Here is an 18,463-nt window from a genome sequence, read left to right on the forward strand (position 1 = left end):
AGTTACACATGAGAGAAACCAGCAAATGTGAGATCAGAGTGTACACTTAAAGAAGAGCTCCACCCGAGCCCATCCAGTTGCTTTCTCCCTACTACAGATGTTCTTCATTGTATACATGTTCCATTGAGGCTGCGACTACTCATCCCTCCTTACTCACCTAAAGGAGTTGTCCTGGCTGTGGTTTATGGTTCCATTGTCATCGGATGAAAAAGTTGTGAGATAGCAGCGAAATCAATTCTGACCATGTTGACTAACATCGAACAGGTTCCATGGTTCTATCCATTCTTTTTATTTCTAGGGTAGTTCATCCCAAGTTCATTTAGTCTTGTCTTACTTGAGGACAAGTAAGGTTTAAGCTTGGGGTGATTTGATAGCTTCATTTTATTTACTTATTTTTATAGTTTATTTTAGTACATTTCATTCGCATTTTAGTTAACTTTCATGCATATTTTCCCTTTTGTTATTTTTATGACCATTTCGGGGTACTTTCTAGTTTCTTGAGCATTATTGCAGATTTTCTTGGAAACTAGCGGGGCGACACTCTTGCGAGGCGATTGGGCTTGAAGGGAATTGGAGATTTCATGCTTGATGGCTATGAAGGTGATTCATGGGGTGGACTTGTCAATTGCTTGAAGGCTTGGAAGAATTGAGCTTTAAATTTGAAAGATGCGGGGGAACATTCAAGCGTATGAAAATTATTAATCGGGCGAGTTCACGAGCTTTGGAGGATTTAGAGAGGTCAAATTGGGCTTTAAATGAAGAAAAACTTGAAGAAAATGGGCTAGGAGGTGATTGGATTCGACCTGGGCCAAGTGGGCTAAGCTATGGAGGCCCAAAACCTCAAAGATGCTACATCCAGGGACCACCCGCGCAGCAGCACGCGGGTCGCGCAAGGCCCTGCAGGGGCAATTTCGGAAATCCTTCTTTTGAGCTATTTGAGGAAGGTTGGTGCCCATCTTTTGCATACACTTGCACATCCGATTTTTGGAGATTCTCTCTGGAGTTTTGGAGACTTTTGAAGGCCAAGAACCCTTGAAGAACATCATATTTTTATCTCTTGATTCTTGCTTAATGTTTGGTACAAATTTCTCTAACCTTGTTTCTTTGTTTTTAGCCATGCTTGGCTAAACTAATCTTGGTTGACTTTTGTTTAATCCTTTGAACTTTTGTTGAATGTTGAAGAATCCATGAACATGTTCTTGAATCTTTATGGAAATGTTTTGTGTTTTAACATCTTATCATTACTTGTATGTTTTAGTTCATGAGTTTAAATGTGTTTGTGGTGATTAGTTGGCTAATTTCTTGATTAAGTAAAGGATCCTCAAATTAGCAAGCAACAAATGATTTTTGTGTTGTTTTTACTTCACACAATCATAAAAACATTTCCTCCAACATGGTGGTGAAAGCATTTGACCCCTCTTGGATTTGGTGACTTTTTGGTTCTTAATGCTAGTTGACTTTCACTAATTACATGCTATTTGGAATTAGTGAATTTGACTAAGGAAATTGTTATGAGCTTCTCTAGCCATTTCAACAATTAAGAAAAGTCTAGGTAATCTCAAGCTCCTTGGATTACTATAGCCAAATTGAGGATTTAAAACAAGTATTGCACCATTGAATTCTAATGATATGTTCATCAAAAGTCAAAGTGAGAAAACTTTAAGTCAACCATCTTTCCCTTATTGATTTTACATCAAATTCTTATTTTTGTTGCAATTGTCTATTTAAATCATAGTTAATTCTAGTTAGCATCAAGTATTCAAAACACCAAAACCCCCCATTTTATTTTTATTGTTATTTTACAAGTATTTTTACAAAGAGATTTTTCATAGAGTTAGAAATTGAACCAATCTCCGTGGATTCGATCCCTTTACCACTATACACTATTTTAGTGTGTAACATTTAGGGTTATTATTTGTGTTGGCCTCGACAACCACCATCCTTCCTCAAACTCGTCGAATTTTGCTCTTTACAGGATCGGGAGAAATCTTCCCAACTCGTCGAGTTCCTTTATAAACTCATCGAGTTCTTTAGTATGTTAATCCTTTCTTAATGCATTAAGCCCCTATTCTTCAGATCTAAGCTCCATACTTCACATATGCACCGAAAATGTCATTTTAAGGGTAAAGTTTCCAACTTTACCCTTTAATACCCTTCCTTAAGTGATTTAGCTCAAACCCTAACTCCATAAGACCTAGATCTTGGTCCCAAAAGCCCTTAATACTTCAAGCGAAATTATACAAACTGAGATCTGGACCCTAGATGCTACATGAACACGTAAAGCCTCCAACTTTCTCTCCATGCATGGCCTTTTGGAGCTTAAAAGGCCAAAATGATATCCTAAAGCTTGCATGGGGCTTCAATGTCCATAAAGTTTGCACCTTTATGCCATGAAAGCCCTTCAAGGCTCTAGATCTAAAAGTATACTCACTTGGGACGTCCATTTCCCAAGGATCATGCTAGTTTGACCAAAAACCCAATAAAAGTGATAGGAAGGAGATCTAATTAATCAGTAAGCAAGTTTGAGACTTGCTTACCAGAAAATGTTGATAATGAAGTGAAGTTGCTGGATCTATAACCTCCTTCTTGAGTCCTCAAACTTATCCTTCTTCCACAAGCTCACACACAAGATTTCTTTCAAAAATGACTCATAAGCTCACACAATGCATTAGGGTTTTGAGGTCTAGGGTTTGGGACTTGGAGGCTGGAAATGAGGCTAGCATGAGGGGATTAAGATGCTTAAATAGGGTGCAAAACCCCAAAATTAGGGTTTCACCTTTGCCAGCCTAATCATCTAGTTGAGGGCTCTCAACCCGTTGAGTAGGTTACTTAAAACCGCATCTCATCTAATCTTTACTCGACGAGTTTGGGGCTTCCAACTCGTCGAGTTGCTCTATAAAAATGAATAATTATAATTTAAATACATACCAGGAACCCGCTGTTACAGTAAAGCTTAGAGAGATGCTGATAAGGAAGGTTTATAGAAGGCCTAGTGAACTCTTTAGGTGGTTTGAACCCTTCTCTTTTACTATGGTTGTTGATATTTTGTTGTAGCACTAAACAGTTGTAACTCTGATAAATTAAATGGAAAGTTTTTGTAAAACCATATATTTACTGTGGTCGATTTTTATAGTAATTAGACAACCATGGTAGATTTTGAAAGTTAAAAAGTATGGGTGTTACAACAAGTGAATATCTTTTGGTTATATTTTGAGACATGAAGTACACACTCAGATAACTTAAGAAGACTTGGACCCAAAATTCTAACATTCATGAAATCTTTTATTCATGGAACAAATAATCTTCTAATTGTTAAAGGCATGAGGGTTTCTCTCAACTTGGAATGTTATATGGTCAATGTCTATTCTCCTCAAGACTTACCGGTGAAGCAAAGACTATGTTATATTTTGACGTTTATGGATCGGAAACGGAGGCTTTATGTGGTTTTTAGGCACTTTAATGTGATTAGAAATGTGTTAGAAAGACCCGATTTCGTGTTTTCTCAATTTGTTATGAATACTTTTAATAATTTTGTTTTGAATGCTAACTTGATTGATATTTTCATGATTGGTGAACGTTTTACCTAAGGTACCAGCTAAAAAAATGAGCAACTGGATTGGTTCTTAATTATTGAATAGTTGATTGATTAATTTCCTAATTTATCCATTATGATTATTGGCAATATATGGCCTGATCATTGTCCTATCTTGCTTAAGAATGAGGAGTGTGATTATGTCCCTACGACTTTTAAGCAGTTTAATTGTTGGTTGGGGATGAAGGAGTTTGATATTACTGTTCAACCCATATTTGATTCAAAGGAAAAACGGGGGTAAGCAAGTTTGTTTACTTTAAAAATAAGTTGAAATTTCTAAAATGTAAAATAAAACAATAGCAAGCTTCCATGCGGGACACCTTATATGTAAAAAAAATGATATGTTGCAAATCTTGGTGTTATTGATAGTAAAATTGATGTCATGATCATTTTAACTGATGGCGAGAGGTGAGATACCCTTAAAAAGAATGGCTATTGTGAGGCTTTTGAAATAAGGGTAAACAAAAGTATCACTGGTACCGAACCAAATTGGTACCATATAGGATAAATTAGTTTGGTACTCTGTTCCTCCAAATCGTAAAAAACGGTTCTTGGTACTTTTCATCAGGTTAGGAGAAATTTGGAACTGGCTATCAGTATCGATTCCGATCCTCATAACTTTTTCATTCGAGCTCCAAATGTGGTAATTACATTTCCAACATATTTTTATTTGTCTTGGCTACAAGTTAGACTCAATAATTAACCTAATTGCTAAGTAATGACTGAATTACAAAGCCTCAAACATGGGATAATTTGAGTGTGTTTAGAAAAATAAATTAAGAAAACATGCATGCCAAGTTTCAAACATGAGACCTTACGTTCAAAGGAAAAGAGCATAACCACATGAACCAGCTGCTACTTGTGTCATTATTAAGCAATATATATATATATATATATATATATATATATATATATATATATATATATATATATATATATATATATATATATATATATATATATATATATATAAAGCACAATGTTCTTATGAACAATGCATACAGTAATTTTTTTTACCGTTTGCTTGGTCAATTTTTTTTACCGGCTTTCCCTTCTCTCTTTCTCTAGAATCGATTTGGTTTCGCCCCTTCATCGTCTCATATTTTCAGTGATGGAGCTTTCCTGCCGCCTTCAGTTTGCTTTCATATTCGAAGAAAGTTATTGTTCCTTCCGGTCAATAATGGGTGCAATCAAATTTTGAGGCTATATTCACCGATATCCCCTTTTTTGTTTGTTTAATTTTAGTTTCCAATTGGTTTCTGATTCCTTGGTGCATCTTCCATTGTCGATTATATAAGATAACACATATCCAGATGCGTTTGATCAGCTCCGGCGAGCATCGGTGTTTCTGTGGCGGTGGTGTCACCCAGTTTCACCGCTATATGGAGAGGGTGCTTTGTCTGTGAAAGGCTTTGATTTTCTGATTTTTTGAAATCGATTATTTTAATCTTCAACTTTGGTTTGCTGATTTTGCCTCCTACTTCTGTATCAGGTTGAACTTGACTACAAGACGAGTTTTGTTTTCAGTAAAGGTTATCCTTCATATACTACTTTATTAAGCTTTGTGTTTTGATTTGGCTTATTCAGATTCTGTTTGGAGGTATTTCTCAATTCCCCCGATTATTTGTTCTTATTTCTTTCTAATACATATACTATGCATGCTAACTGTCTGTGGAAATGCCGAAGTCAAACTAATATGAGATTTTGCATTTTTTATGACTAAAGATTTGTTTGTGCCATGAATAAATTTGCTTGAATGGGGTTTTGTGAGAGAATCTCTGTTTTCCTAACGCAATTGATCAATGGGAATGTTTTCTTTTGTTGTTTAATTTCCTTTTGCTCGATTGGATTTTTTATCGTTCTTATTTGTATATTGGGGTAACTGTACACGAAGCTTCAATCTCGTAACAAAGGACACATGGCTTCTGGGCTTTAAATCTTTAATCCTAAAAAGGCACACACGGTATTTACATTCCTTAATTGTTATTTTTAATTTGACATTATTATACATATATCAATGTGAATTTTCAAGATGTTGTACTAGATGCATGAATATTGACCTTTATTCAATACTTTTCTACTTTAAGGATATATAAGATTTTCAGCTTCTTTATGATGTTATAGGAAATGGTGTGGAAGCTGGTGGTGATAGGCTTTGCAATTGAAAGTTAGCATCCACATGTGTGGAGCTTGCAGAGCAATTTGCTCCCAACAACCATTGGTTTATCCAGGTTTAAGGAATGCATACACATTAATATTATTTCAAACTTTCTAATTTTATAGATTTTTTTAATAAAATTTGTATATTCACAGACCATGCATAAAATGTTACAGCATATTGGGGATCTGGTGCACCCTAGGGTGGCTTTATTTTGTATTCCTAAACTACAAAGTTGACGTACTCTCCCTACATATCTTTCTTGATTAACAAAGCATAAAAATGGTTGTTCATTTGTGAACTTGACCCAAAAGGTGGGTTCTTTTCTGAAAAATGATTGTTAGCTTATTATTTTGTTTCATTCAGATTTTATTTTTATTTTCTAAATTTATGATAGATAAAAAAATCATTTTTATTGGTATGGATGATGTACCTTAACCACTTCATTTTTTCATTATGGTGGTAGTGAGGGATGGAAGCAAAGTAGGAGTGAGGTAAAGAGTTGAATGAGTATGTTGAAGTTAGGAATGAAACATGTTCTTCTGACAATAGAGTCACCATTTTTTTTTTTTTTTAATTTTTGTTGTTTTTAAACAAACATTCTAACATTCTTTTTTGTAAATCATATATACTAAGATCATGTTCTTTTTCCAAAATAGATACTTAAATGGCATTTTACTTTCTTTGAATCTTTCATATATATATATATATATATATATATATATATATATATATATATATATATATATATATATATATATATATATATACTAGTGGGGTACCCGCGCGATGCTGCGACGACAAATATTTTCTTTCGACAAATAGCTTCGTCAAGGGTTAGTTTTTTCTGCAAATTGTTTCGGGTTAAAGAAAGAATGTTTTCGGTTTAAGTAATTTATGCTTAAAAAAAATTATGATGTTGTTGGTTACACCTCTTTCAACCAACCATGAATATCTATTTCTATTGTTTACAATTAGAAGGTGTGGTCCATAAAGATTTGTGAGATATAATAATAGTAATAATAAGAATAATAAAAATAATAATAATAAAACTATATACCGACTTAAAAAAATTAAAATGACCGAAAAAATAGGCTACAAATTTTTTAAGATTGGGACAATAAAATCTACTGTCAAATCTTCTTGTATGTCAGTACTATATAATTTATTTTTATATAATTTAAAATGCTTGTAATTTGAATTATTTACCGACCGTATCTCATAAAAATAATCTTCGTTTGGGAAAAATTGATATACTTAAATTTTCATTGATGGATAGAAGGTCAGATGGTTTATCAAAATCATGTATGAATGATTAGGAAAAGTACACATCACCACTATTAAATCATGAATTGGAGTTTATTTCATAACTTAACAAAGCTAAACATAACAAAATTTGTTAAGATGTTTAACTTTATTTATTTGTTTTTTCAAATTATCTTTAGATAAATCCTAATACAGTTGTCTGTTTTAACTAAATATAAAACTTATTTCTGAAGTGTCTATTTTTAACAAATTAATTTGATACAAATTTTCATTTATATTGGAAAGAAATATCTTTTTATTTTGGAAAATCGCCTTTCTAAATAGAACATTAAAAAATGTTATTATAATTTCCAATGTTTTTTTTAACATTAGACTCAACACATAGAAAATCTTTCGATAATCAACTTTTTTGTTGGATTTTGTTGGTATTTTTTAATATTTATATAATGGGTCATTTGATAATGGCAATCTTGTTACCAATAAGGTCATTGGTAATTTTTTGCATGAACAATAAGATCAAAGGTGCAATCACAAAGCGAAACAAATAGTTATGTTGAGTTTTTTAAGCATCAAAATCAAATTTAAATTATAAAATAAGGTGCATTACATTATAATGTGCCTTCCTTGTGGGCTTTAAATTTATAAGTGGGATTTATGATATTAAAGTAAGAGTATTGAAAGTGGTGCCCCTCGTCAAAGTCATAAATGAAAACAAAAAAATCAATAAAAATACTTATTTGTATTTAATCATTTTACGTTACATAAAGATAAGTTAAACAACATCAGAATTTATTCACTTCAATTTTAAGACACAAAAAAATAAAAATATAAAAACTAACCCATCAATAAAAGTAGTAATTTATCAGTTCAGAAACTCCTAGTAAAAATCTTTACCATTCTCTCTTTCTCGAAACAAAAATTTGCTACATTTGAGTAAATTTCAAGTTATATATATCTTCGACCACAAAATATACCTTTCAATATGATTGTGACATTTTTGCCCTTAAAAGATTGTATACAAATCTGGCTTTCAAAGACACGTCTGAAACAAATGCATATATTTCTACATATCTCGCTAGAATACAATCAGCTGCCCACATAAACTTTACACTGTCTCAACCTTTGTGTTTTTAAGGTTCTTTGGTGAATAATCTTTCTTGCTAGTCTAGTATAAAGGAAAAAATGATATAAAGATCGCATGCCATAGCTTAACAAAGATAAATAATTACAAAAAAAGTAAATACGTGAAAGCATTAAAAGGATAATTATAAGAGCATTTTGTATCACACAGAATTTAAAGAAGTTGTAATCCATTTACCCTTAAATATTTAAAATTTACGCTTTCTATACTATGATACTACGACAGAAGCACAAATCACTCAAGATTCGTATGTTTTACATCTAAAAAGCCACTTAAACACAAATATTAAAAGTTTTCACTTTCTATACTATAGTAAAAGATATAATTTTTTGCCTTTTATCATAGAAGTTTGGAAATTTTCATCTTTTTGACATAAAAATAAAAAAATTACCATGTTTGAGCACATACAGATGAAAAAAAGCCATTCTTTACCAGTTGATTTACATATTTGCTTTTTACTCTTTCTAGCTTTGGAAGGCAAGGATTGGGGAACCTTTATGACATGTACCTTTTTCCATGTAAAGCTTTTGAGCTCTTTACAGAAAATAACCATCTAAAGGTCATTCAGAAGATTAATTATTTAACTTAATGATAAACTAACAACTAAATATATATGTTACCCTTTTTAATACCATATTGATACAATTAGCTTGTTGCTGTGTTAGTGACCCAAAACATAAAGTAAAGAAATTTAGTATCAAATACAAAGGATTGATTAAAGAAATGGACAACACTAAAGAGGAGATAATATGTTCATTACCTGTTATGACTTTTATATGACCACCATGTCTAGCTAATGCCAACAAACAATCAACCCATGCTCAAAGATTTAATCTATGATAATATTTTTATAGCCACTTGCTCCAAAAATGGTACCTAACAAAAAAGAGTGTCAATGACCAATAACTACACACATACAAACACAGGTTAGCATACACACAAGATAATATAGGCACACACACGGTTAATAGATATTATAGACACATAACTTGAAATAAAGTAAATGTCTACAAATCAAACCCATATTTTCCAAATTCACATCCACATGAAAATGGTCTTAAATTCTCTCTATTTTATGATGGACATTATTGAAGTAAACGGTCTAAATTTGTACAAGGCATAAAGATAAAGATTTGAAGCATATGGTCCATATCATTCGGATAATAAAAAAAAAAGTAACTCTTAAATCCACAATTTTTGTTTGATATTATGATTACAATTGTATCCCTTAAAACTATTCTCAAAAAGCTCGAATCTCTTTCCCTTGCAATTAATAAACTTTGCTTTCAAAAACATTAGAAGTGAGTACATTAAAGACATACAAGGAAAGCAAGAATACGAAGATTAGGAAATTAAGTCTTTATTATACAAAGATTCTTGTAAGCGGGACAGAAGTCATGGTGCTGCTGACTACAACAATGTGCCTTTTGTGACCAAGATATTCAACTTATTGGATCTTTTTTAAGATACAAAAGCAAAAATATGTATATGTTGTAGATAATTATGTTGCAATTTTATATTTAATGGAATGCTATATAGATCACCACCTTATTTTGGCTATTTGGCATTTATTTCATGAGTGGTTATGCAATGCAACCCTAAATACAATTAATGGGAATTATGCTGAAAACATTTCAAATCCCCAAACTCCAACATCATACTCATCTTACACTATTTAGTTACCACGAGCAAATCATACAAATTCCCTCATCTAGTCCACCATAAACAACAACTATCTCAAACCCCCAAAACAACATCGTAATCACCAAAATATTTATTTACTTCATATTTACCTCTTCCAGGGTAGAAAAACACGATAAAGTTGAAACCACATGCCAAATGAAACCAACACAATGTATAAAAAACCCTAAACCCTATTCAGAAAACATAGAGAAATTTTGTTATTACCTAAATCTGAGTGGATAATGAGAGAAAACAACTCTTTTAGACACCATCCTTCCTAAGATTAAACCATTTTTGGTCCACTTCATAAAAAAGAAGTTTAAACGAGTTATAGAGATAGGAAAAAGAAATGTTGATGAGTAAAATTTTTATAGATCTACGAACAAAAAACCCAAGATTTCAAGGTAGAAAGTGAGAGATAAAAAGCTGCAAGTTTAAGTTGAGATTTTTATACGAATATGAAAATTAAGATATAATAACTCACCTAGATGCAAGAGAGATGGAGAGAAGTCTTGGGTCATCAACATCGATATAGAATATATCTGCAAGAAAAAACAAAGAATCATAAATTCAAATTTGTGGCGATGGCGGATTTCTTAGAGGAAATGTTGTGGCTTCTATGGTTAGCTTTAAAGAGAGAAAGTATATGACGGAAGAGAGAAAGAAGAGGAGGCAGGATTTGAAATGGTTGCTAGGGTTTTTTGAGAGCTCGATTCAATTTTTGGTCTTTGTTCCTATGTTTCTGGAAAGGGGAATTTTTGAATATTTGTGTCGACAAAGGGGAAAGTAAAGGAGACAATGAATGATTAGGGCCAAGATTGGCATGTAGGATAGTAGTTACCATTTAAATTATTCAACGTTTTCTCCAACAAGTTTATGATTTTCTCCGAGAAGTTTATGGTGGTATTTGATGCTATAGTAGTTGTACCTCTTAAAATTTTCAAGAGACATTCAATATACTTTATATGTAAATATATATATATATATATATATATATATATATATATATATATATATATATATATATATATATATATATATATATATATATATATATATATATAGTATTAAAATCACATTGTATACTTTTGCTATGTAATTCACATCCAACTCATGCAAAACATGAACACCTACACTTGTTTATATTATATATCAAATATATATTTTTGTAAAAGTTTTATATAATCAGTTCGGTTAGTTTCTTTTGGTTTTACCAAATTCTAAAACCGAACCCAAACCGAAATTTTTCGGTTTTTGAAAAAAATCAAATCCAAGCCGTTGGTTTATGTTTTGGTTTCGGTTTTAGTTTTGTTGGTTTTTTGATTTTCGGATTTTGTTTTACTCCCCTGTAAAAAATATCAACTTAATTGGATAAATATTAACCGAGTTACAAAGGCTCAAAGGCTAGTCGTGGCTCTTCAAAATCTCAGTGCTAGTACCGGTGCATCCTATTTGGTTCAGTATTCAATACCTACATCTCAGCGATTTTGCTTCTCCGTATTTTCGGTTTGATATCGAACCCCTAAAATGAACCTGTGTGGTTTGTCTACAGGTTGATAGTGCAAGGACCACTTCTGCAACTTGTTGATAAGATTCTTCCGCGAGTGGGATACACATTCTGACATACATCAGCACCACACCGATGGAACGCTTTTGCCGCCCCAAAATCTTGCCAACCATAGATTCCGTTCACTCGGTCGGGGCTCGGGGCACTTTTCTCACCAAGGACAGAGGAACCCATTAATGGCGTCTCATCCTATCCCTCTTCGGCGGCTCTAGCCTCACATCAACCGTGTAAAAGATCGAACACAAGTTCCTTTCCCTGAGCCCTAGGTTCTCCTCTGTTTTTGCCAAGTGAGTTCTTCAACTTATAATTATGAATTTGGGTCCCTTAACTGTAAATATACTTTCTTTGGTCGATGCGCAATTCCTAATTGTAAGCTAAGAATCCTCGGCGTGGCTTTTACTATTGGATATGATTTGCGAAGTATAGAAGAGTTGTGAATTGTCAAGTTCTACTTTTTAATTTACGAATTTTGTTTAGAATCCAGTTTTGTTACTTCAATTGTTCTGATTCCAACATCGTTTAACATTATAGTTATCCGCTATTGAGGCTGTGGGCACAGTCGTCTAATGCATGTACACTCGAACACTTACATGAGGCGAGGAATACTTGGTGGGAGGGAACTCCTGCACGTTGATAGAAGAACATGGGAAATTCAACATTCTACTCATTTTCTAAATGCCTACAATCTCACTGCACTTAAAGCATTTCATTCACTTGAGAAGAGACATCAGAAAGGTATACATGACCCTTACAAATATTTTGTCTGATACTCGGCATAAACACTTAAACAGAAACTTAAAACCTAGCAAAATCCAAATGTCTGTTTCAGGATTACAATATGCAAACATGTCTTCTCAAACTGTGCTAACAAGAAACAGTAGTAGTGTAGCCAGTGAAAGCATGCAAGAGTTGCATTCACCATTTACATACGAAGCTGCCATGGAAGCGCTTTCATCTCTAATCACAGGAAAAAGACGTGATGGAAATGCAAATACAGATGCTAAATACAAGAAGCTTGAGAGGATGTCAATGTATGTCCAGGTAACTTGATAATATGGAAATGTGTCATGAGAAATGCATATCATAGATATCTGCCTAAATATTATTATGATTTTGTATTTCAGATATTAGGCATAGAGAAACAAATTGCTGACCTTAACATTATCCATGTTGCTGGAACCAAAGGAAAGGTACATCTACATCCATTTGTTTATATCTTTCTGAATTGTTATCAAGTCATATTGTCAATACATAGAGATTTCCATTTATTTCCTCTTGGTGCTTGTTTCTTGTTTTCTTCCATCAAGTGCTGAATGTATAAATGATGATAAATCTGAGTAAATGACCATTTTACCCTTTCTCTCTAGAAGTGATGGTGAATAACAAGTGACTATAACTGTTATAATGACAAATTTTAATATTCTTTGGACACTCTTTTTTCATTTCTTCTGATAAAGTTCATAATACGTCAGGGTTCAACATGCACATTTTGTGAAGCAATTTTAAGGGAGAGTGGTTTTAAAACTGGCTTGTTTACTTCTCCACATTTAATTGATGTGAAAGAAAGGTTCCGTCTTAATGGGTATGTATCTAGTTGTGTTACATTGTTTCATTCTTTTTACATCATATAGAATTATCCTGTATATCTGTTTTTAACATTTTTGTTCCAAATCTAAATGCTGAATGTGTAGGTTGGAAATATCGGAAGGGCAATTTTTACTATATTTTTGGGGTTGCTGGCATCAGTTGAAGGTATTACATCATTACTAAAAATAGTCTTATGAACTTTAGTAGCTGGTTCTGATATGTATATATATTTTTTTTCCTGGATATGTAATTTGGCAGGATAAAGTCACAGAAGACCTGCCAATGCCTCCACTCTTTCAGTTCCTTACTCTACTGGGATTAAAGATATTTGTATCCGAAAAGGTATAAAATTTTAAATCTCTAGTTTCATTTAGGTTTTTAAGTGTGCATAGCATACAATATGTTTTAATGATCCATTCCCAACCAAACATGACAATGGAATGTAATGACTCATTCCATTACCTTGCTTATTCCATTACTCTGTTCATTGCAGGTCGATGTTGCTATTATTGAAGTTGGTCTTGGAGGGAAAAACGATTCAACGAATGTGGTAATACACCTTTCTTTTACTTTTTTCTTCATCTCATTGTTTATCATTTTTTTTGGTAGAAAATGTTTTTAAAAAGCCCTTTCTTTTTTTTTACCTGAAATCTGGTCACCATTGCAGATTCAAGATCCTACAGTGTGTGGCATTACTTCTCTTGGTTTTGATCACATGGAAATTCTTGGTGAGTTATCTTCACACAATGTAACTAACTTTTTTACCAAATAAACCCAAATCAAAACGTTCATAAGTAAATGGTCAAAATACACATCTTTTCAACTCTTGACAAGTCTGATATAGTGGTTAGTGCTTTAACTGTAGGAGATACTCTTGAAAAGATTGCTTCACATAAAGCTGGGATATTTAAGGTACAAAGAAGTAGGTACATTCAAACTACTCTACATGCGTGTCTCTGAGAGTTTTCCATTGTTAAAGTCTTTTTTTTTTTTTTTTTTTTTTTTTAAATGTGTTTTGTAAAGCCTCAAGTTCCTGCATTCACTGTACCTCAACTTCCTGAAGCAATGGATGTTCTTAACCAGAGGGCACATGAAGTGGAGGTACCCTTGGACCCTCTTTTTTGTTTTTTTTTTCCTCTGTATGGATAAAGTTGGAAACAATAAGAAACTAAATAGCTTCCTTTACAATAATGAATGTTAGGCTCCATTGCAAATAGTAGCACCACTTACATACGAAAGGTTGAAAGGGGTGAAGCTAAGTCTATCTGGTGATCACCAGCTTGCAAATGCTGGGCTTGCTGTTTCTCTTTGTAAAAGTTGGCTTAATACTAGAGGAAACTGGGAAAAATTGTTCCCAAATGTGAGTTATAACAGTTTACCTGAGGCGTTTTTGAGGGGTCTTTCAAGTGCATATCTTCCAGGAAGGGCTCAAATAGTTCATGACTCGTGTTTGGGGATAAATGATCAAATGGGATCTGATAAAAGTTGTTGTGGGGAGTTGATTTTTTACTTGGATGGAGCTCATAGTCCTGAGAGCATGGATGCTTGTGCTAAATGGTTTTCTAATGTTGTCAAGGAAAAGATTCATAGACCAGTGTCATCTTCCTTTTCTAAAGGTGAAAACATGGAAGATATTTCTATTCAACATTCAAAGGAACAGGAAGAATCTAAAACAATATCCAAAAGGGTAAATTAAATCACATTACAAATCATGATTGCATATTTTGTTATATTAGTTAAAACACAGCTGCTTATGTAATGCACATGTTTGTTTATCAGATTCTGTTGTTTAATTGCATGGATATGAGAGATCCAGAAGTGATTCTTCCAAGACTTGTGGATATATGTGCTTCATCAGGTATTTCATATTATATATATCTTTTTTTTTACTATTGCTGAATATCATTTTTAAAAAAAAATTTTTTTTTTCATTAACATGAGCAGGTTCTGATTTCTCAAAAGCAATTTTTGTCCCAAGTATCTCAACATACAGCAAGGTTACTTCTGGTGCTTCAGACATCCCTTTGAGCATCCCCTCAAAGGATCTGACATGGCAGTTCAACCTCCAAAGAGTTTGGGAAAGAATTATTCATGGAAAAGGTTTTTTACTTTTTTTTTTTTTATTAAGCAAACAAAATCCCAAATTCTAGAGACTAGCGGACCCCACTAATCTTTAAGGCCCCATTTGTTACACATGACAATTGACATGACATAACAGATTGACTGAGACTAATATCAATGAAACAAAAATTGCCCAAAACGCTCTCTCTCTCTCTCTCTCTCTCTCTCTCTCTCTCTCTATCGTGTGTGTGTGTGTGTAAATGACGAGAATGCCCTTTCTCATTTTTATCATCAGTCGGGAATAGGCTACAAAGATTTTAACATACTTGATGCATTGCAGAGATTGGGGTAAACAAAAGTGTGAAACTGAAGATGGAAGCTGCTGAAAATTTACCACCTCCGGAATTCCTGTATGATGATATATCTCACTGCAATCCTGCAAATGGAAACTTTAGTTGCAGTGCAGTTTTTCCATCACTACCCTTGGCAGTTTCATGGTTAAGAAAATCTGCTAGAGAAAACCCTTCACTTAGGCTTCAGGTAATATTCCAAACAAATGAAATATTACCAAAAGGCTGTTTGTTGAGTGACTAAAGATGGAAAATTTAATTATTAACAGGTTCTTGTAACTGGATCGTTGCATCTTGTTGGTGATGTCCTGAAGCTACTGAGGAGGTAGTTATTATGTCATCTTTGAAAATTCTTATACAAAAAATGCTATCAACATTTAAATGTTCAGTTGTAAAGATGACGATTACTATTTTTGACTTATACAAATTGAAGGAAAATCATGGCAACACTTCTAGACTTTAGTTGATGATGAATAATTTATAATGTCTTGTATAACTATCTTGTATCACATTTTAAGCATGTACTTGTTCATTTTCTCAAGTGTATTGGTTTTTAACCTTTTTTTTTCGGTATTTTATATTTAACCCCAACTTTAATAAAACTGTAAGTTGGGATAATAGCATCTTCAATCTGTGCACCAAATGTTACACTCAACTTGATGTGAACACCAAATTTGATTTTTTTTTTCAATGGTAATGAGTGAGTTATATGAGTATTGTTTTGATTAAATTTGAAAGAAAATGTTATACCACTTATATCTTGAGAAATGTACTCAAACTATTATTTCACATGACTCTTTAATGTTTAATATAAAAAATTAAAAATAATTTATACAAAGCATATCTCTAAATAAATCCAAATCATTAAAACGAGTCAAACAATGAATTTTAATCTAAGAAAAATCACAAAAAATAACAAAAATGGTTAAGTGAGTGGTCGACTTGACAAAACGAAAACGGCCACCTTTTTGGTAATTTATAATGACAACTCATTTCATAATATTTATTATTACGCAACATGTGAATGTATTTCATAATCTATTAATGTATTTTGTAATTTATAAACCGTTAACAAACGTGTATTTTAAAATATATCAGCTGATTTAAACTTTTTTTTTTGAAGTTTTTTTTTTTTTGGTAGACACCATTCTAAAGAATTATTTCGCAATTACATTGATTATTTTATGCAAACTATAAATAAATTTATATGATCATTGTAAAATGATCTCATCCATTTTTGATATTTTATGATTCTGCTTTGAATCGTTTTTATTATTCATGTTATCATATTTTAGTTCTGTAAATGGCACAATAATCTCTAAAACTAGAACAGTTTTAAGAAATAATAAAAAAATAATTATAAATTATTAAATCCATTAAATAATGAAAGTATTTTTTTAGGTATTATGTGATTGTCTTTTTAGTTTGTGTTTTTGTGATCTATGTGTAATAGGAAACAAGATGCCGTAACCAATAAAAGTCAGAAGTGATGGACGTTTTCTTTTAGCTTTGAGTAAAAACAAGTGTTGTTTTTTCTTAGTTAGACTTAGAACATGATAGGTTAGATCCAACATGTCATGTTCTTACACCTGGCGTCCTTCACTCCGTAGTGATTCAACCATACATGTGATTGATTTAGCGGTGTATTTGATTTTGAAACGTGGTATGCACAGTCTAATAATTAAGTAATAACAACAATATCACAACACCGCATGGATTTTTATTAGTACTCCAACATAATTATCAAAGCCAAATTTAGAATTCTCGATACCCTCGAATTTTCATATACTTATATAAGTGGTTAGGAAATCATTATTATCAATGTTAGAAAATACATCCTTTTCTTTATAGGTAAGTAAACAGTTGTTGTCATCATTGTGCAATTACTATCCATTCGTTACACCATCGGTGGGTTGAGTATTTGTGATCGTTAATTTAGTCACTAATCTGATGCCAGTGTGTTGATAATCCTTATTTTCCTTTTTTGTTTATTGCTTGTGACAAAATATCTGCCTTGTAACACCAGCTTTTTGAGCCTTTGATTTATGCATGCAGGAAGACCTCGAATAAAGCTACAAGGTATCAGAGAGTAACGTTACATACGTAAATAAAAGCACGACGTTTTGTTAATTATCTTATGGTGAATAGATATTACTTATTAAATTAATTATGTTGTATGCATTTGCCCCACTCCACTATGGTTTGAAAATTCGTGAGCACATTTGCTTTGTCCTTCCCCAATCTACTAGGTGTCACACTAGCTAGTAGATTGTTCACATCGAGGAATTCTCGTACTTCTAGTATTTACCATGATTTCATGCATGCCAAAATGTTAATCCAAGAAAAAAAATCATAAACTGTAGTTCCTAACATAAAACAATTTAGCAGACAATGCCACAATGGTAGTATAACCTACATGCATGCTACTTTTTTCCCTGAGCTCATTATAGTTTAAAGTTAAACACTAATCTTAGTATACCTACTACCTAGTTTACATAAACTTATGTTATACAAATTAGTAAAACATTATTCTTTAGGCTTGTTTGAAATAACTCCACCATATTAAAGCGAAAGTCCCATGGTTCATCAAATTTCAAAAATGTATTGTTTCTTACTTAACATCTCAAAGGATCATAAAAAATAACACTGAGACAAGTTTACAAGTTTGTCAAGTTCTACTCTAAATAAAAAGGTCTTCAATTTGTACTTATCTCCTCATCATAACTTCTAATATCATAACATCATTCATTTGCCTCACACATAAAAGAATAAAATTGGAGAAAAATCTAGCGAGTAAGATATGGCAGAAGCAATACAATAATTTTATCAAATTTAACAGTTACGCTTTTCATTGCAATAATCTATAATGAACAATTAAGCTCTTCATCGAAACATCTATAATGCGCAATTATTCTCTTCGTATAAAAACATATATAATGAGCAACTATGCTCTTTAGATAAAACATTAGGGACAAGGGCGTCAAGTTGATTTTGAAAGTCATATGCGAAAAATAAAATTGGGCCCCTAAATATAATTACACGCGCACACACACACGCG

General features: G+C 32.4%; 1 protein-coding gene and 2 long non-coding RNA genes across 3 annotated transcripts; 2 read left to right on the top strand and 1 right to left on the bottom strand.

Moving 5' to 3' along the window:
- Nucleotides 1–4,611: 4,611 nt before the first annotated feature.
- LOC145074062 (uncharacterized) lies at nt 4,612–6,406 on the top strand. Its single transcript, XR_013691671.1, has 2 exons — nt 4,612–6,064; nt 6,217–6,406. It is a non-coding gene; the product is annotated as an uncharacterized LOC145074062 (long non-coding RNA).
- Nucleotides 6,407–7,874: 1,468 nt separating this feature from the next.
- LOC145077175 (uncharacterized) lies at nt 7,875–10,662 on the bottom strand. The gene is made up of 3 exons (XR_013693003.1): nt 10,325–10,662; nt 8,918–9,033; nt 7,875–8,181 (listed from the first exon to the last, which is right to left on the bottom strand). It is a non-coding gene; the product is annotated as an uncharacterized LOC145077175 (long non-coding RNA).
- Nucleotides 10,663–11,443: 781 nt separating this feature from the next.
- On the top strand, nt 11,444–15,946 carry DFC (DHFS-FPGS homolog C). The gene is made up of 16 exons (XM_079019547.1): nt 11,444–11,694; nt 11,939–12,142; nt 12,237–12,448; nt 12,532–12,597; nt 12,880–12,989; nt 13,099–13,159; nt 13,253–13,336; nt 13,488–13,544; nt 13,662–13,722; nt 13,860–13,906; nt 14,018–14,095; nt 14,196–14,681; nt 14,774–14,852; nt 14,939–15,094; nt 15,396–15,595; nt 15,675–15,946. The coding sequence occupies exons 2-16, from the start codon at nt 11,974–11,976 to the stop codon at nt 15,732–15,734; spliced, it is 1,926 nt and encodes a 641-aa protein (XP_078875673.1). The 5' UTR covers nt 11,444–11,694; nt 11,939–11,973; the 3' UTR covers nt 15,735–15,946.
- Nucleotides 15,947–18,463: the final 2,517 nt, after the last annotated feature.

Source organism: Lactuca serriola, chromosome 9 (genome assembly GCF_051521515.1).
Source record: "Lactuca serriola cultivar US96UC23 chromosome 9, Lser_US96UC23_V15, whole genome shotgun sequence".
NCBI classification, from domain to species: Eukaryota; Viridiplantae; Streptophyta; class Magnoliopsida; order Asterales; family Asteraceae; genus Lactuca; species Lactuca serriola.